Source organism: Haliotis rubra, unplaced genomic scaffold (assembly GCF_003918875.1).
Source record: "Haliotis rubra isolate DU_JTF1 unplaced genomic scaffold, ASM391887v1 Scf1067, whole genome shotgun sequence".
Classification (NCBI taxonomy): Eukaryota; Metazoa; Mollusca; class Gastropoda; order Lepetellida; family Haliotidae; genus Haliotis; species Haliotis rubra.
In genome coordinates this window covers 165,193-185,200 of record NW_025764967.1, presented here as the reverse complement: position 1 = coordinate 185,200, position 20,008 = coordinate 165,193, and the positions used below count along the sequence as shown (strand labels likewise).

At 43.9% G+C, this 20,008-nt stretch overlaps 1 protein-coding gene across 1 annotated transcript in view; it reads left to right on the top strand.

Moving 5' to 3' along the window:
* Positions 1-749: 749 nt before the first annotated feature.
* The window catches only part of LOC124279103, a 46,060-nt gene continuing 26,801 nt past the window's right edge, over positions 750-20,008 (top strand). The window contains exons 1-15 of the mRNA XM_046714897.1: positions 750-819; positions 3,667-3,818; positions 3,981-4,122; positions 4,603-4,716; positions 5,109-5,366; positions 5,935-6,070; positions 6,244-6,427; positions 9,896-10,114; positions 10,966-11,195; positions 11,965-12,089; positions 16,129-16,435; positions 16,704-16,830; positions 17,187-17,423; positions 17,654-17,863; positions 19,440-19,714. Of these exons, the coding sequence (XP_046570853.1) occupies positions 750-819; positions 3,667-3,818; positions 3,981-4,122; positions 4,603-4,716; positions 5,109-5,366; positions 5,935-6,070; positions 6,244-6,427; positions 9,896-10,114; positions 10,966-11,195; positions 11,965-12,089; positions 16,129-16,435; positions 16,704-16,830; positions 17,187-17,423; positions 17,654-17,863; positions 19,440-19,714 (2,786 nt within the window). The remainder of the gene's footprint in view (positions 820-3,666; positions 3,819-3,980; positions 4,123-4,602; positions 4,717-5,108; positions 5,367-5,934; positions 6,071-6,243; positions 6,428-9,895; positions 10,115-10,965; positions 11,196-11,964; positions 12,090-16,128; positions 16,436-16,703; positions 16,831-17,186; positions 17,424-17,653; positions 17,864-19,439; positions 19,715-20,008) is intronic.

The following is a 20,008-nucleotide window of genomic DNA, read 5'->3' as shown; positions in this document are numbered from 1 at the left end:
ATCATCCTACTCAAAGCTCGATGAAAACATACCTCACAGACTTCAGCCTCAACCGTAATAAAACACCCGTCATAAACAACCCGCCATAGGGCATACAGGCACGTATTTGAGTATTTGATACACGTCTCGTGCGTGTGTGCGTGTGTTAAATCCTGCTTCACCTGTTGTTTCAATTTGACTATCTACATCATAAGGTATGCAGCACAACACTAAGCATGTTGAGCTGACACCTTCACCAAACATTACAAAATATCTGTTTCCCAAAAGCATTACTTGACCCCACACCAAATACTTTAACTTTCAACATGGGCGAATGGTGTTGGGTCTTTCACCACTCTGAAAGTTGACACACCTTGAAACAAAAGTCTGAGTTTGGATTCGAACCAGTATAACATTGGTTCCTGATGTGCCACAGGAACGCATCTCTACACGCCCCTCTCATCCATGCCCCTTTCCCCACCCCTCCTCTTTCTCTCGCTCGGTTGGTCAGCTCGATTAGATTGACAACAAAGGTGTAGCCCATTTTGGTATTTCTTCATAACCACCTAAATTCTTTGTGTGATGTTGTGCTCTGCCGTCAGCAGTATTCCAAGACTGCCAGGTGGAGAAAAAACCATTGGTTGATGTCCAGGAATGATTTATTGCTCATACAACCACCTCACGTTCTAGTCATCCAGCATTCGTGCTGTAAACATTACTGCACATGTAACCGTTGATGTCGTACAAGACGTGAGCGGTGAAACACAGCGATGAAGCTGGCAATCTGCGGTGTAGTCTTCTGTCTCCTCCAGATCCATGGTGTTCACGGGCTTGCGGCAAGTGGGTAGGTGGCCATCAAGTTTCCATGGTGTTGAAATGTATTAGATTAGTAAGAAATGCCATGTGACTATGTGATGAATTGTAAAAGGGCCATTCAAGCAAAGGTAGAAGATGTTTAAAAAATCTCCACTTTCGAAAAAATAATTTAAGAAATTTGAGCATGGATGGTTACTATCGTCAATGTTGTCACAATTCCAAAATATAGTACACTTCTAGCTAATTAGTTGTGTAGAAGAGTGAAGCTTGTTTTGAATAGAAATGTTTTTGAGAAAACTAAAGGCAATCTAAAGACCAGTTTGCTAGAACGGTTTTGACAGTAGATTTCAGCGACAGTGGTGCTGGAGCTGTCCTGTTGTAGGAAGATGCACCAAGTTAGGATCATCGTGTTTGAAATATTCACTAAAATCTGTACACCAGAGGAACTATTGCACAATACACTAGCTCCTTGTGTTAGCTTAAGAAAGTTTGAAGTGTAATGAAATATACATGCGCAGTGATCTTTATGAATGGAGAACGAAACTCCGAGAACGAGAACTATCTAGCTCGATAGAGATGTTAATTATATACTTCCTGATGAATACAGTGTTTACTAAATACATGTTAAATAACACAATATGTATATTTTCTCTGTGGATGTTGTCCACAGGAAATGCGCAATGACCTAATGTATAATTTACGGTCCATTGTAGTGTTATGTACATTTGACGGCAATATACGTCGGTTGTATTTCAAACACTTCACTGTAAAGTACTTCCTGGTTGTTTATCTATTCTTATCTCGACCATCGAGGAGGTCACCTTAACTTTTTCTATTGGTCAACAAGACAGCAACATGCCTGCTAATTTCTATCTGTGAGCACTGGGGAAAAGCCCGACCTGTCGACTGACGCTCTGATAATGAATGATCGGAGGAGCTAAATTATGTACCAGGGGTGGCGGATGTGAATGTACTGTGGCATGTTGATTAGAAGTCGATGTGCACGGTGTAAATGTTAGTGAAATATGTACGGAGAGACGAGACTGGCCGGAACTATGGAAACGGTCATATGTTTTGAGCAAACCTTGTTCTTAAATACAAAATAAAAGGTATATGCCATAACGATTCGCTGCAGATTTGCGTATCTTACTTGTAACCCGGATCACTGGTCATGGGAACGAATCTACATATATATCTGTCGTCCCACTCACCGGTTTAGACCTCTGACACACGTCACTCTACTCTCCATACTCTGTATGTTTTTTTACTACCAACCTTGTAGAATGATGCTTCTACTTTGATCCTTCTGTTTTATACTAAGCAGTGATGTTTAACCTACTAAGTTCCTTGTACTCTGAAGTGAGTTTAATAGAGATCAACTTGTTCTCATCCCAGTTCTGCAAAACACTTCAACACTCCCGATCGCTCTACGTTCATAACTGTCCACTTTTCTTCTACCTATAGAGAATTACAGTGATTTTAAAAGCACATTCTCTTTAAAACTCCCATGCACGTCAAATATCTCGTTGTGGCCAGATTCATGAGAAATGAAAATAAAAACCGTGTAATATTTTATTTAGAAACTTATTTTCCCGCTATGATATGATTTGTAAAGTAGATATGGATTCATAGAAAATATCTTGGGTATTTCCATGTCGGAAAACGTCAAAACATCAAGGACACCCCAACATAAGTTTAAATTCTGCTCCCCTGTACTCTGACGTCGCTACACTGTAATGCCGTATGCTGTTTCAACATGTCCACATAATACAATGCACAGCAGAAGAATCTGAGCAAGAAACCTTGATGCCCTCAGTATCTTTACCTGTAGGATTTACTTGTAAATGTTACCGAATTACATATTGACATAGTGCATCAACAAAGGTCTTCCATGTTGTGAAAGTACGTTATAATTCACATTCACGTTTACCTTTGTCGCAGGATAAACGTAGTCCGGATTGTCCTATCTCGCCAAGAGCGATACACGACGAAGTGTGGCTGGCATGGCTTGAGTCGATGCACCAGATACAGGTAATGGCCAACTCCCACACTCCCACAGCGATTATAGCAAAAAAATACAATGATGGTAATATTCACCTGTCAACAACAGCAATCCAGCATGAAACTGGGCTAACCCGAGAGTATACAGGGTTTAACAGTGACCACACAAAATGCTGGTCTTCATGTGACTTGAGATGTCATTCATTTGGAATATTCCGGCCTTGTTGGACCCATCGACTTAACGATAGGTTCACAGCACAGTTAATAGGTCACCTATTCCATTTGGAATCACGAGACGCCCATACCTGTGAGGAGTTTAACCCTGGATTCTCAGCCTTGGCATTTTGTAATCTCGATTACGGTCTCTGTTGCGGCAATCACTATTTTAACTTTGTATTTCCATTGTGATTGTTCTTCAGTTGAATGTATACAGCTATTTAGTTAACTTTCTATCGATTTGTCTTCATTCTTGAAGACAGTTGTTAGGTAAACAACATATCTTTGTTGTTTGTAGCTTCCATACGGAACTTGCTTCTTGGTTGATTTCTGGTAACCCTTTAGTTTCAACTGATGGATCTACACGTAACAATGTGTAAGATATACATTTCTTGCATCTAAGTCTTTGTGTACAGACTGTTGGTATACGGTGTACTTACATGAGTTCCATCTTTTCAATAGGACCGTGCACTACAACCATTATGTGTGCAAATCTGGATACAGATCGACCGATAACCATGGATGCCCTCACGGTAAAACTACTGTTATGTTCATTTCGGATAATCACAAAAATATTCCAAGAAGGGATGGTGTGAAAGAATATATGTCTTTGAATACACATCTTTCATCTGGCTTCTTTTACCACGTTTCCAGCCATTTGCGACAACGCCATCAACCCCACCGGCGCATGTAACATCGACTACACAACGTCCCACATCATCTACAGCGATGGTAGGACTCAGTACAGTAGCGGGGGCATCTGCAGCCTCCCAGAGATTTGCATCAGCTGCAATGATGGCTTCTATGCCAGCCCCAACAGATGCCGGAGTGAGTGTCCAATATACTTATTTTGTACAATATTCACCCTATTCCTCCATGATCACATGTGCTGACGTCAGATGTAATTAACTTGTAGTTTTGTAGTTCCCAATGCAGTGTTGTCTGTATAATCTATTGTCTCTGGACAGTGTGCTCGCCCATCTCCAACTGTGACCTGGAGGAATGCACGTCTCCATCTGACCAGGTGTGTTCCAGGTGTGAGGGGGGTATACAGGGAGTTGGAGGGGGAACGAGCCTACGCCGTCACCACAGACAAGAAATCCTGCATTCGTAAGTTCCTTGAATGGCGGGCACTTGATCGCTATCTTTACAATACTTAACATTCAATACTGGCTTACTACAGCACATTAACAATTAAGAATTTGTAGTACTTCTCCTATTGGATCAGGTGGTAAGTTTTGATCCCGGGATCTGCATAATTTATGAAAATAGCAAATGACGTGGAAAGGGAATATAAATATCCCACCCAATCTGAATCAGGTTTTTTTTGGGTAATTTAGAAAGAGTATGCACAATAAGCGTCTATTTGTAGCTTACGATTGTGACGGTGCCTGTAGTTAGTGACCTTGTTGTCCGGTGTGACTGACATGATGGCGCCTGTAGTTAGTGACCTTGTTGTTCGGTGTGACTGACATGATGGCGCCTGTAGTTAGTGACCTTATCGTCCGGTGTGACTGACATGATGGCGCCTGTAGCTAGTGACCTTATCGTCCTGTGTGACTGACATAACCACACACTGTATGTTTTCAGAGGCCTGTTCGTGGCGGAGTGACAGCACACGGTGCTACCCTGGAGAATGTGCAGATGAATATGCCAGGAATTGTATCTGTACAGCAGAGTTTAGTGGCAACCACTGCGAGAAAAGTAGGAACAAAATACATCTACAAAACCAGTGTTACATTTTAGATTCTTCAGGAGAATATTGCAGAAGATTTATTATAAACGTGCTTTACTATATTCTAATCAATGAGCTTCTGGCTACCCTTAAATAGATTGCAGCTTGTACACAGTGAAGTCTTGGTCTAAAGGGTCCCCGTATTCCATTCTTGTCCCAGAGACGATCGGGTATACCCGATGTTTGTCTATCACGGGTTTGTGTGGTTGAACCTAGCGTCACTATCTTCATAGCTGCATCGTGTTGTGATTCTTAAAGCGTTCCAAACAAAGATACGGTAAGGATTGGGTTCATATCAGAGAATAACCAAACTGATTCCACTGGGCAAACTGACATTCACACATTCGGCTTGTATTTCCAGTCGACACGTACCCGTCCATCATGTACAACACACTGAAGGTGACCGGGCCAGGGCTGGACAAGGTTGAAGCACCAGACAACCCCAATGAAGGAGCGCCCCAGGAGGAGTCGTGGACCAACATAAACGACACCAGGACGATCTACTACAAGTTCGAGACCAAGTTCATCATGACTGCGACTCCACCACCCAGACACGCCTATGTAGAGGGCTTTGCTGTGGGCATCATCCAAGCCAAGGCAACATTTGAAATTACAAGAAGTAGGAACAGTTCATGCGTTAAAGACTCATCAAAATCTTGTGGGTAGACACGGGAGGAAAGTTCCAAATTTGGAACTTGTTCCTGTGCGATTGCCTATTTTGACTCTGTCAGTTGTGTTCGTTCATGTGAAAAATTGATATGCCTTTGCATGTGTTTGTTTTGATTGGTGCTACCGTTTGGTATCATTCGTTACTACCTGGTATCATCTCCGTCGTTACTGTCTGTAACGAACCCCATTCTACTGTAACATTTTGAGTTTTGCGCAAGGATGTTGCTGATTTTGTCCATTATGGTCATGTCTTTGACGAAGCTGATTTTCAAATGCTGGTAAACAGTACAAACATGTGGTAACGGTTTCTGCTCTATAGGTACGATTGTGGAACTTGTTCTATGGCCTTCATTGCATTTATTATTGTATTCATAGTTAGTCCTTATTTACTATATTTTGTTCATACTTAGCACCTTTGGTACTTTAAGTGACATTACTTACCGTTGACATTCGCCAATATTCACAGTATGGATATTCCGATGGGTGTACGCAGATCTGAAATTGAAGGTTTGTTCCAGACAACTCTGTGATTATGAGCACTGTACGACCCTGCAATGGCTCCAGTAAGACGGCGCCTCGTCAAGCTAAGTTGACCTGTGAGGGAGACGTCACTGCGGATACGTTTGTCTCGCTTCCGGTGGAGAATGGTGACATGTGAGTCACGTGACTGATGAGGGGATTCCTTGAATAACACCTTATGATACGTATCTGATACCAATTGAATCGATTTTACAGATAAAAGCACTCTACGTATTACTTAAATAGCACATTACGTATTACTTAAACTAATTGAACTCCTCTATTTACTAGTATCCCTTCTTCCCTAGAATGGAATTCACATTCGAGGCAACTAATGGCGGCTACGTTAAAGTGAGGAACAAGGAGAGCGGCATCCTCGTCACCTACTACTACGAAGGGAAGACACAAATCAATCGCTACATTCTCGGGTTCGACTTCATAGACCCACATCACTGCAGTTTAGATGTGGAGGAGAATTGCACGGAGGACATGGTACCTCTGGCCAAGACCCACACACAGGTCATTGGGGGCCAGCCGTTATTTTCCTCAACGTTCTTGATTGAATAATGTAAAATGTTGTCAGCCATAGGAACTAAAAGTATGTAATTCTGGGATATGATAAACGAAATCTCTTTAATTCTCTGGGTTTTACAAATGCAGTACATTCGTCGTTTCCAGGCCCCGATTAATGTGTTGATGACTTCCGTATACACTTGCAATGTATTATTCTGTCTCCAGCTCCCGATCAATGTGTTGATGACTTTCATATATACCTGCAGTGTATTCTCCTGTCTCCAGGCCCGATCAATGTGTTGATGACTTTCCTGTACACCTGCTATGTATTCTCCTATCTCCAGGCCCCGATCAATGTGTTGATGACTTTCCTGAACACCTGCTATGTATTCTCCTGTTTCCAAGCTCCGATCAATGTGTTGATGACTTTCTTGCACACCTGCAATGTATTTTCCTGTCTCCAGGCCCCGATCAATGTGTTGATGACTTTCCTGTACACCTGCTATGTATTCTCCTGTCTCCAGGCCCCGATCAATGTGTTGATGACTTTCCTGTACACTTGCTATATGTACTCCTGTTTCCAAGCCCCGATCAATGTGTTGATGACTTTCTTGCACACCTGCAATATATTCTCCTGTCTCCAGGCCCCGATCAATGTGTTGATGACTTTCGTGTACACCTGCAATGTATTCTCCTGTCTCCAAGCCCGATGAATGTGTTGATGCCTTTCTGTACATCTGCATTGTATTACCCTGTCTCCAGGTCCCAATCAATGTGTTGATGACTTTCGTGTACACCTGCAATGTATTCTCCTGTCTCCAGGCCCTGATCAATGTGTTGATGACTTTCCTGTACACCTGCAATGTATTCTCCTGTCTCCAGGCCCCGTTCAATGTGTTGATGACTTTCCTGTAGACCTGCAATGTATTCTCCTGTCTACAGGTGCCAATCAATGTGTTGATCAGTTTCCTGTAGACCTGCAATGTATTCTCCTGTCTACAGGTCCCAATCAATGTGTTGATGACATTCTTGTACACCTGCAATGTATTCTCCTGTCTCCAGGTCCCAATCAATGTGTTGATGACTTTCCTATACACCTACAGTGTTTTCTCTTGTCCCCAGGCCCCGATGAATGTGTTGATGACTTTCCTGCACACCTGCAGTGTATTCTCCTGTCTCCAGGCCCCGATCAATGTGTTGATGACTTTCCTATACACCTGCAATGTATTCTCCTGTCTCCAGGTCCCAATCAATGTGTTGATGACTTTGCTGTAGACCTGCAATGTATTCTCCTGTCTCCAGGCACCGATCAATGTGATGATGACTTTCCTGTACATCTGCAGTGTATTCTCCTGTCTCCAGGTCCCGATCAATGTCATGATGACTTTTCTGTAGACCTGCAATGTATTCCCCTGTCTCCAGGCCACGATCAATGTGTTGATGACTTTCCTGTAGACGTGCGATGTTGTCTCCTGTCTCCAGGTCCCAATCAATGTGTTGATGACTTTCCTGTACACTTGTAGTGTATTCTCCATTCTCCAGGTCCCGATCAATGTCTTGATGACCTTCCTGTAGACCTTCAATGTATTCCTCTGTCTCCAGGTCCCGATCAATGTGTTGATGACATTCCTGTAGACCTGCAATGTATTCTCCTGTCTCCAGATCCCAATCAATGTGTTGATGAATTGCCTGTAGACCGGCAATGTAGTCTCCTGTCTCCAGGGTCCGACCAATGTGGTGATGACTTTCCTGTACATCTGCAATGTATTGTCCTGTCTCCAGCTCCCGATCAATGTGATGATGACCTTTCTGTAGACCTGCAATGTATTCTCCTGTCTCCAGGCACCGATCAATGTGATGATGACTTTCCTGTACATCTGCAGTGTATTCTCCTGTCTCCAGGTCCCGATCAATGTCATGATGACTTTTCTGTAGACCTGCAATGTATTCCCCTGTCTCCAGGTCCCGATCAATGAGTTGATGACTTTCCTGTAGACCTGCAATGTATTCTCCTGTCTGCATGCCCCAATCAATGTGTTGATGACTTTCACCTGCAGTGTATTCTCCTGTCACCAGGTTCAAATAAATGTGTTGAGGACTTTCCTGTAGACCTGCATTGTATTTTGTATGCAGGTCCCATTCAATGTGTTGATGACTTTCCTGTAGAGCTGCAATGTATTCTCCTGTCTCCAGGTCCCAATTAATGTGTTGATGACATTCCTGTAGAGCTGCAATGTATTCTCCTGTCTCCAGGTCCCAATCAATGTGTTGATGACTTTCCTGTAGACTGGCAATGTATTCTCCTCTCTCCAGGCTCCGATCAATGTGTTGATGACTTATGTACATCTGCATTGTATTACCCTGTCTCCAGGTCCCAATCAATGTGTTGATGACTTTCCTGTACACCTGCAATGTATTCTCCTGTATCCAGGCCCTGATCAATGTGATGATGACTTTCCTGTACACCTGCTATGTATTCTCCTGTCTCCAGGCCCCGATCAATGTGTTGATGACTTTCCTGTAGACCTGCAATGTATTCTCCTGTCTACAGGTCCCAATCAATGTGTTGATGACATTCCTGTACACCTGCAATGTATTCTCCTGTCTCCAGGCCCCGATCATTGTGTTGATGACTTTCCTGTAGACCTGCAATGTATTCTCCTGTCTCCAGGTCCCAATCAATGTGTTGATAACTTTCCTGTACACGTGCAATGTATTCTCCTGTCTCCAAGCCCGATGAATGTGTTGATGCCTTTCTGTACATCTGCATTGTATTACCCTGTCTCCAGGTCCCAATCAATGTGTTGATGACTTTCGTGTACACCTGCAATGTATTCTCCTGTATCCAGGCCCTGATCAATGTGATGATGACTTTCCTGTACACCTGCTATGTATTCTCCTGTCTCCAGGCCCCGTTCAATGTGTTGATGACTTTCCTGTAGACCTGCAATGTATTCTCCTGTCTACAGGTGCCAATCAATGTGTTGATGAGTTTCCTGTAGACCTGCAATGTATTCTCCTGTCTACAGGTCCCAATCAATGTGTTGATGACATTCTTGTACACCTGCAATGTATTCTCCTGTCTCCAGGCCCCGATCATTGTGTTGATGACTTTCCTGTAGACCTGCAATGTATTCTCCTGTCTCCAACTCCCAATCAATGTGTTGATAACTTTCCTGTACACGTGCAATGTATTCTCCTGTCTCCAAGCCCGATGAATGTGTTGATGCCTTTCTGTACATCTGCAATGTATTACCCTGTCTCCAGGCCCCGATTAATTTGTTGATGACTTTCATATACACCTGCAATGTATTCTCCTGTGTCCAGGCCCCGATCAATGTGTTGATTAATTTGATGTGTACCTGCAATGTCTTCTGCTGTCTCCAGGCCCCGATCAATGTGTTGATGACTTTGATATACACATACAATGTATTCTCCTGTCCCCAGGCCCCGATCAATGAGATGATGACTTTCCTGCAGACCTGCAATGTATTCTTATGTCTCCAGGTCCCGATCAGCGTCTCCTGGCAAGGATGGAGGGATGATGTACTGGTGTACTCCTACTTGGTGTCGGTCTCTGAACTTCATGACGAACATCCCAACAGAAGTGACTCTCGACTTGTGGAGAAATCGCTGGCCTTTGAATCTGACAGACATAGAGGCGAGGTATACCGTTATCTCAGATAATATTCGTGTCCTCAATCAAGTACCTCCGTTAGAAATGTCAGTATCAGCTGGTCGGAAGTAACCAAGAGCAGCCATTATGGTCTCGACATCACATCCAGGCTGGTCGGTGTCATCTCTGAGACCTGAGTCATCTTTCCTCCGACACCAGACTGACATGGTGTCAACTCACTGACATACTGGTCAGGGTATGGTGGACATCAACTCATTGACATACTGGTCAGGGTGTGGTGGACATCAACTCACTGACATGCTGGTCAGGGTTTGGTGGACATCAACTCACTGACATACTGGTCAGGGTTGGGTGGACATCAACTCACTGACATACTGGTCTGGGTGTGGTGGACATCAACTCACTGACATACTGGTCTGGGTGTGGTGGACATCAACTCACTGACATACTGGTCTGGGTGTGGTGGACATCAACTCACTGACATACTGGTCTGGGTGTGGTGGACATCAACTCACTGACATACTGGTCAGGGTGTGGTGGACATCAACTCACTGACATACTGGTCTGGGTGTGGTGGACATCAACTCACTGACATACTGGTCTGGGTGTGGTGGACATTAACTCACTGACATACTGGTCTGGGTGTGGTGTACACCAGACTGACATGGTGTCAACTCACTGACATACTGGCCAGGGTTGGGTGGACATCAACTCACTGACATACTGGCCAGGGTGTGGTGGACAGCAGCTCACTCACTTTACTTAATCATGTTATAACCAGGGGTAGTGTCACACTGCCATGTTGGAATCCGTATTTGTGGTTATTTGTGTTTTCTGACCTTTAATGTTTGAATAATGTTTTATCATCCTTAACCTTCAGATATCTACGAGTCAGGTTCATCTGTCACACCCCGGGGTGTATGCGCTTGTGCTAACTGCTCACGACAAGGCCGAAAACAGCAAGAGTGCTCGACGAATATTCATCTACGATAAGGTGTCAAATGTGGACGTGGTTCATGGCACGAGGCTGTTGGTGACGTCCTCAGCACCAATAACAGGGCACCGCTGGCAGTGGAACACGACGGGCGTATCTGTGGATTGGGAGAAGAGGTAAAGACACATTCATCCATCACTGTTGCATCTCTCTAGGGCATCTGACTGTGTTCAAACTTGGCATGAGTACCCAGACTAATAAAAACAAGTTAAATGCAACAAAAGTCGCTAAAAGCATGATTAAAGTGAGCAGTAATGTATTCGAACAACCTCACAGCAGAGGGCACCGGAACTGAACTTTGAACCAATATGGGGAGTCGATGCTGGACCTTGGGCGTGACGAGATACACTTTTAACCACTAGGCTACCCAGCTGGCCGTAGTACATAGATAACCTGAAATATCTACATGCATTTGTAATGCTAAAAAAGACTTCGTCACTTATACATTTGTAACATACTCAAACACGATGCAAATGTACTTATTACACATATATTTGTAAACTTGTACAGAGCGTATTTCAGTCCTTTTTCTCACCTAAGTATTATGTGACTGAGCTAGTTTACTAAACAGGTATGTTCTGCCTTATGACTATGTCATACCTAATCAAAACCAACTTAAATATAACGGAAATGAGTTCTTAAAAAATCTATTATGCTAAATGGACAGTACAGCACTTGTCCTATACCAACAGTACAACTTGATAGCAATCGATGTCTCTTTCATTACGCCAGCGATTTTTATAAATATATTCCGTACGCATTTGTTTTAAACTTTTTGCGTAATTGGAAATTTTATATTCGTATTTTATCCGGATACACAGCTTATCTGGGCCTCTGCTTGTATTTCAACTATACAACAGTTGCACATCCCTGTATGTTCTCTAGGTATATCAACACGCTCCATTTGAACAATGGATGGCTGAAGCAAGCAGCCCTCTCCCATGACGTCACACCTGACTATGACGATAACAATCACTCCAGGGGAATAGACGCCATTGATCATGTACAGGGTGAGGAAGTCCTTGGAATTAGTGTTTACCGCCCAGGACCTGCATAGTATGGATTATTTTCAAGTATCAGTAACTGGTTGGTAGAGCTGATCTTCGGGGTTATTCAAACGCTAGTCTAATCATCACAATTCCGTCACAGTGGGTGGACTGTAAGTCGACGATTTCAGGACATACGGTCAGTGGCTGAAAGCAGGTGTTATGACGTATGTCACTGAGCATGAGAATCAGCGGTTGATATCGTGACTATGACAGACAATCGGTGATCAATGGCATTCTAGCATGACAGCCAATGACCACTGACGAATGTCACCATAACGGACAGTCGGTGACCAATGACGTACATCATTATGGCAGTCGGTGATCAATGACATACATCATTATGGCAGTCGGTGACCAATGACGTATGTCACTATAAAGGGACAGTCGGTGACCAATGACCTATGTCGCTATGACAGTCGGTGACCAATGGCGTATGTCGCTATGACAGTCGGTGACCAATGACGTATGTCACTGTTGATGTCGGTGACCAATGACGTATGTCACTATGACAGTCGGTGAGCAATGACATATGTCACTGTTACAGTCGGTGGTCAATGGCGTACGTCACGATGACAGTCAGTGACCAATCATGTACATCACTATGACAGTCGGTGACCAATGACGTACGTCACTATGACAGTCAGTGACCAATGACTTATGTCACTATGACAGTCGGTGACCAATCACGTATGTCACTATGACAGTCAGTGACCAATGACGTATGTCACAATGACAGTCAGTGACCAATAACGTATGTCACTATGGAAGTCCGTGACCAATGACGTATGCCACTATGATAGTCAGCTACCAACGATGTATGTCACTATGACAGCCACCGACCAATGGCGTATGTGACTGTTGCAGTCAGTGACCAATGACGTTTGTCACTATGACAGTCGGTGACCAATGACGTATGTCACTATGACAGTCAGTGACCAATGACGGATGTCACCATGGCAGTCAGAGACCAATGATGTATGTCACTATGACAGTCAGTGACCAATGACGGATGTCACCATGACAGTCAGAGACCAATGACGTATGTCACTATGACAGTCAGTGACCAATGACGTATGTCACTATGACAGTCAGTGACCAATGACGTATGTCACTATGACAGTCCGTGACCAATGACATATGCCACTATGATAGTCAGCTACCAACGACGTATGTCACTATGACAGCCACCGACCAATGACGTATGTGACTTTTGCAGTCAGTCACCAATGACGTTTGTCACTATGACAGTCGGTGACCAATGACGTATGTCACTTTGACAGTCAGAGACCAATGACGTGTGCCACTATGGCAGTCAGTTACCAAAGACGTATGTCCCCATAACAGTCAGAGACCAATGACGTATGTCCCTATGACAGTCAGAGACCAATGACGTATGTCAGTCAGTGACCAATGACGTATGTCACTATGACAGTCAGTGACCAATGACGTATGTCAGTATGTCAGTCAGTGACCAATGGCGTAAGTCAGTATGTCAGTCCGTGACCAATGACGTATGTCACTATGACAGTCAGCGACCAATGGCGTATGTCAGTATGTCAGTCAGTGACCAATGAAGTATGTCACTATGACAGTCAGTGACCAATGACGTATGTCAGTATGTCAGTAAGTGACCAATGACGTATGTCCCTATGACAGTCAGAGACCAATGACGTATGTCACTATGACAGTCGGTGACCAATGACATATGTCACTGTTACAGTCGGTGGCCAATGGCGTACGTCACGATGACAATCGGTGACCAATCATTTACATCACTATGACAGTCAGTGACCAATGACGTACGTCACTATAATGGACAGTCGGTGACCAATCACGTATGTCACTATGACAGTCAGTGACCAATGACGTATGTCACTATGACAGTCGGTGACCAATGGCGTATGCCACTATGACAGTCGGTGACCAATGGCGTATGTCACTATGACAGTCGGTGACCAATGACGTATGTCACTGGGACAGTTGGTGATCAATGACGTATGCCACTGTGACAGCCAATGACCAATGGCGTATATCACCATAACGGACAGTCGGTGACCAATGGCTTATGTCACTATGACAGTTGGTGATCAAAGACGTATTTAACTATGACAGTCAGCGACCAATGACGTATGTCACCATGGTTGTCAGTGATCAATGACGTACGTCGCCATGACAGTCGATGACCAATGACGTATGCCACTATGACGGACGGTCGGTGACCAATGGCGTACGTCACTATGATGAACAGTCGGTGACCAGTGACGTATGTCACTATGACGGACAGTCGGTGACCAGCGGAGTATGTCACTACCACTGTCAGTGACCAATAAGGTATGTCACCATGACAGTCAGTGACCAATTACGTTCGTCACTATGACACGTGGTGACCAATGACGTATGTTACTGTGACATGTAGTGACGAATGACGTATGTCACTATGAAGTCAGTGACCAATGACGTATGTCACTCTGACATGAAGTGACCAATGACGTATGTTACTATGACTATGACAGTCAGTGACCAATGACGTATGTCACTATGACAGTCAGCGACCAATGGCGTATGTCAGTATGTCAGTCAGTGACCAATGACTTATGTCACTATGACAGTCAGTGACCAATGACGTATGTCAGTATGTCAGTCAGTGACCAATGACGTATGTCCCTATGACAGTCAGTGACCAATGAACGTATGTCAGTCAGTATGACGGTCGACAGTATGTCAGTGACCAATGACGTATGTCCCTATGACAGTCAGTGACCAATGACGTATGTCAGTATGTCAGTCAGTGACCAATGACGTATGTCACTATGTCAGTCAGTGACCAATGACGTATGTCCCTATGACAGTCAGAGACCAATGACGTATGTCAGTATGTCAGTCAGTGGCCAATGACGTATGTCAGTATGTCAGTCAGTGACCAATGACGTATGGCAGTATGTCAGTCAGTGACCAATGACGTATGTCACTATGACAGTCAGTGACCAATGACGTATGTCACTATGTCAGTCAGTGACCAATGACGTGTATGTCAGTATGTCAGTCAGTGACCAATGACGTATGTCCCTATGACAGTCAGAGACCAATGACGTATGTCAGTGTGTCAGTCAGTGACCAATGACGTATGTCAGTATGTCAGTCAGTGACCAATGACGTATGTCACTATGACAGTCAGTGACCAATGACGTATGTCAGTATGTCAGTCAGTGACCAATGACGTATGTCACTATGACAGTCAGTGACCAATGACGTATGTCCCTATGACAGTCAGAGACCAATGACGTATGTCAGTATGTCAGTCAGTGACCAATGACGTATGTCCCTATGACAGTCAGTGACCAATGACGTATGTCACTATGACAGTGACCAATGACGTATGTCAGTATGTCAGTCAGTGACCAATGACGTGTCACTATGACAATGACGACGTATGTCACTATGACAGTCAGTGACCAATGACGTATGTCCCTATGACAGTGACGATGACCAATCAGGCGTATGTCAGTATGTCAGTCAGTGACCAATGACGTATGTCCCTATGACAGTCAGAGACCAATGACGTATGCCACTATGGCAGTCAGTGACCAATGACGTGTGTCAGTATGTCAGTCAGTGACCAATGACGTTCGTCACTATGACAGTCAGTGACCAATGATGTATGTAACTAAGTCAACATTAATTCTGTGATAAGATGTCGCTTCATTCTAATGGAACTCAGCTCTTCATGCATCAGCTGTTTTGTAGGTATGTTTAGTCCATCCACTGGAGATTCCCCAAGAATTGTTTACATTTTCGATCTCAACTAGTGAAATATGTCACACACATTAATTTGTTTTTGAGCTTGATCTGCAAAATGTTTTTTGACCGAATACGCAATTCCTCCCTTCTGGAATATACATGATGATTTGTTGTCCGACATTATGGTTCTGTCCAGGAGCTAGTTTTTGGTCACAAATAAGCTCCCCACTCCTCAGTGAGAGACATGGTTTCCATATTTCAGCCATAGTTGAATACTGCACCGCCTTCCTGACTGACCACAGTGGGGGCAGTAGCATCCCCTCTCCCCCTCCTGACGCCGAGTTCCAGAGCCAGGGTCTGATGCAGCACCAGACGGTCGCACCTGTTCTTGTAGACGGAGACACCGTGAGGTTCTGGGTCAGGGCGTACGACGTCAGACGTGAACTCCTTGAGGAGAGTGTGACTGTCCACGTGGACACGTCCCCTCCAGTCATAGAGAACCTGTGGCTCACAAGGGGAGACCGACTCAACATCACCGTTCACAGAGTAGAGGAATTCAATGAAATGACGTAGGTTCTCCTTCTGTATTTTACTTGAGTAAACAAAACCTTCCGCATAAAACAATGGCAACGGATAGTTCCCTCTTTTCAATGGTTCCGTTCCACATGACCATGTCCTCTAATTCCAATTCAAATATAGGTTTTGTTGGTGCCATGTTGATACCGGTGGGTTTTACCTTACTCCGGGTTTTCCTCCTACCTAAAACTGACACATCATGACATTACTGGCATATGCGTTGAAGTCACTCAATAAATCGACTATCGTCTTATATTTAAGATTTGAGTGGCTAGCATTTGACGACCACAGTGGTCTAGAGATTGTCTCGTGGAGAATCTACGACAACTTTACCGGCTCCAACATCTACCATGGAGAAGACCATATTTCGGCTCAAGGCGACACAAAAGTAAATGTCCTCATTCGTCGCCATGTTGCTTTGGTCTGTTAATTTTCATGCACGTGCTTTCTTTGTCTTAAAGAGATTAATTTGTGCTGTTTACTGTAAACAGGACACGATTTGCTAAGTGTTTATCCAGTTGTGGTTACCTGTTCCAAGAACCTGGCCAACTGTACAGTCATTATGTTCCTGAGATCTCTCCTTTGTCAGCATGTTCCTGTGATTTCTTTCTTCAGTATGTTCCTTCGATCTAATAATCTTCATGAATATGCATTCTTCGTCTAAGGAGTTTAAATCTTTTTTGTTCACTGTAAACAGGACACGATTACTTAGGTGTTTGTACAGTTGTGTTTACCTGCTCCCAGAACCTGGCCAACTGTACAGCGAGGTACGGCGACTATCCACGAGGCGCCAACTGCTACTGTACACCAGGAACAGGATGTTATCACAGACACTTTCAGATCAAACCACGCATAATCTTGTCTAATCTCAGTCATGGCGGCGTGTTCCACGACCTGCACAAGGGTGTTCATGACTCCGACTACTTCATAGAGATTACAGTGATGAACCACGCCAAACTAAACACATCACTTGCCATCAAGGTCAGGTTGATTCCTCTCTGTCGACATTGGTTTGAAAGCATAAATATATGCATCCGAATTTAATACACCGTGTTGTTGCTCAACTTGATGTTACTACACCTCTAGGTGACACAGTCTATGATGTTATACAGGAGACACATTCTATGATGTTGCCACATAACTATGTATCACAATCTATGATGTTACTACACCAGCAGGTGACACCGTCTATGATGTTACTGCTCCTCTAGGTGACTGTAGACGCGAGTGCACCACACCCTGGAGTTGTCCATGATGGTCAGCCTGGACATCCGGAAGTAGACCACCAGGACAGTCTACAGCTCCACGCTCACTGGGACGGATTCTTTGACAGGGAGAGTGGTGTCAAGTTCTACCAGTATCAGTTCGCGGACACGTGTCTACAAAAGGAGCATTTTGGTCTGGATACGAGTGTATTTAATGTACGTGTTTGCCTTCTTGCCTATGAACGTTTATCAAATTTCCTGTTGTGGACACGATGGCGTTATCAAAACATGTTGACATGCCCTTTCCTCTTTGTACTGAATTGCAAAGCTGCATAAACATCCGAACAAAGAGAGATATATTGCTGGTTCCAGCAAATGTACCACGAAATCCATGCCTCAACTTAATGCTGTCAAGGAACGATTTCTTTATAGTCACATGAGGCGAAATCCCTGCCTCAAACTTAATACTGTCCAGGAACGATTTCTCTATAGTCACATGAGGCAAAACCCCTGCCTCAAACTTAATACTGTCAAGGAACGATTTCTCTATAGTCACATGAGGCGAAATCCCTGCCTCAAACTTAATACTGTCAAGGAACGATTCCTCTATAGTCATATGAGGTATTCACTAAATCTGAAAAGGTTCCCTGAATGTTTATAATTTCAGAAACGGATTGAGTTTATTTAACTTGATACACAACTATCCCACTTGAACAATTAAGGAAACATGTCATCCCTTGATCCATGGGGTATTTGCAATATGATGAACATAGATACAGGCACATGTCTCTCTTCAGACCTTCAGGACAATATGTAAAGAATTAAAGCAAATGTCATCCAGAGTTTACTGAGAAATGCTGGACTTCCTCATTGATAAAAATTACTCGGTGTAAAACATTTAAACAGGAAGTAGACCATCTGTACTCCTATACTTGCAGATATGTTTCTTTATGCTTATGAGTCAGGCGTTCTTCTTGGATTGGCAAATTCAAAACAAGGTCATTTGTCGAGAAGTTAAACATAAGCTTCAGGGTTATCGATGAACTTTTGTCCTTTAATAACATTCAAGTAGCCAATACCCATCCACCGATGTAACCTGAACTTGAAATACAGGTGATCAGTGAGAACACTGCGCGTAGTTCATATTTAAATCAATACATAAAAATTCCGAGTGACAGAAAGCGGTCCACAAAGCCGCATGACAAGAAGGATGCTTTCCACCTTCTAATAGCCAACTTCCTCCTTGCCAAGCAATATCCCGTCGTGTCTTGACATTTCACACCTTTAGAGGTACAACTGAGCATTCCCTCTGTGTCCAGAAGGAACGGTATGTGATACTGTTCCGAAGTTCTTTGTTAAAGCTTATGATATTCACGGCCTTAGTAACTAAAGCTTTCAAAAGGTTCCATTGTTGACATGTGTAAGACTTTCATTTGTTTATGCCTTTGCCACCAGTGGGGCAGGGTACGTGAACACCTGGTGTCATCATTATTTGATAGTGATTCAAAAGCACACTCTGATCCAGTCGAAACCGTACTGTCGACTCTTGGCAGAGATACTTTTATGGACGTAAAAGGGATGTGCTATTTTCCAAACACCCTCCCACCCAACACAGCGCCATGAGTGTCATGAAGTTGCCATCCTGCTGACATGATGGTGTTAAGTCCCCCAAAAAGCTCATTACATGTGCCGGAATAGAGACTACATTCAGGTGAGATTTGTCTGTGATTGCACTTATATTTACATAGGGTACATTCCCCGTTCATATTTACACCAGTTACATTCCCACCAGGTGACGGAAACCTACTCGACACGTGCAGCATGGTCGGCTCCCACCCCAGGGAAGTACCACGTGACTGTGGTGGCCTACAACCGGGCCCTGGAGGTGTCAGACCCTGTGTGTTCTGACGGGGTGACAGTTGACGTCACACCCCCAGCAGTAGGACAGATTGCTGTAGCCTCCTGTAACATTGTCCCTGGTCTGGTTACTACCTCTGTAGGGACGGTCTGGTACATCGACAATCAACGCAGGAGAAGCCAGATTACTGAACCAGATACCCAATGCAGGTGACACCTTACACACCTATTTACGTCAGTGCACAAGCTTTAAGAGAAACAAAGCACCAGACACAAACGATATCCACCTTCTATGCTGAGTAACGGTGTGGTTTCTTCAATATCGGCGTTACACATTCCAGGGCTACATCTATACATGAAATACAATGATGTTAACAAGTAAATATTGTGCTGTCAACGCGTTACTATTGTTGTTTAGTGCAGCTCACCTCAATAACACACACACCTTTGTTGCATGCAAATGAAGCTAAATGCTCGGGGTGGGGGTTGGGGGATTCTCTTGTG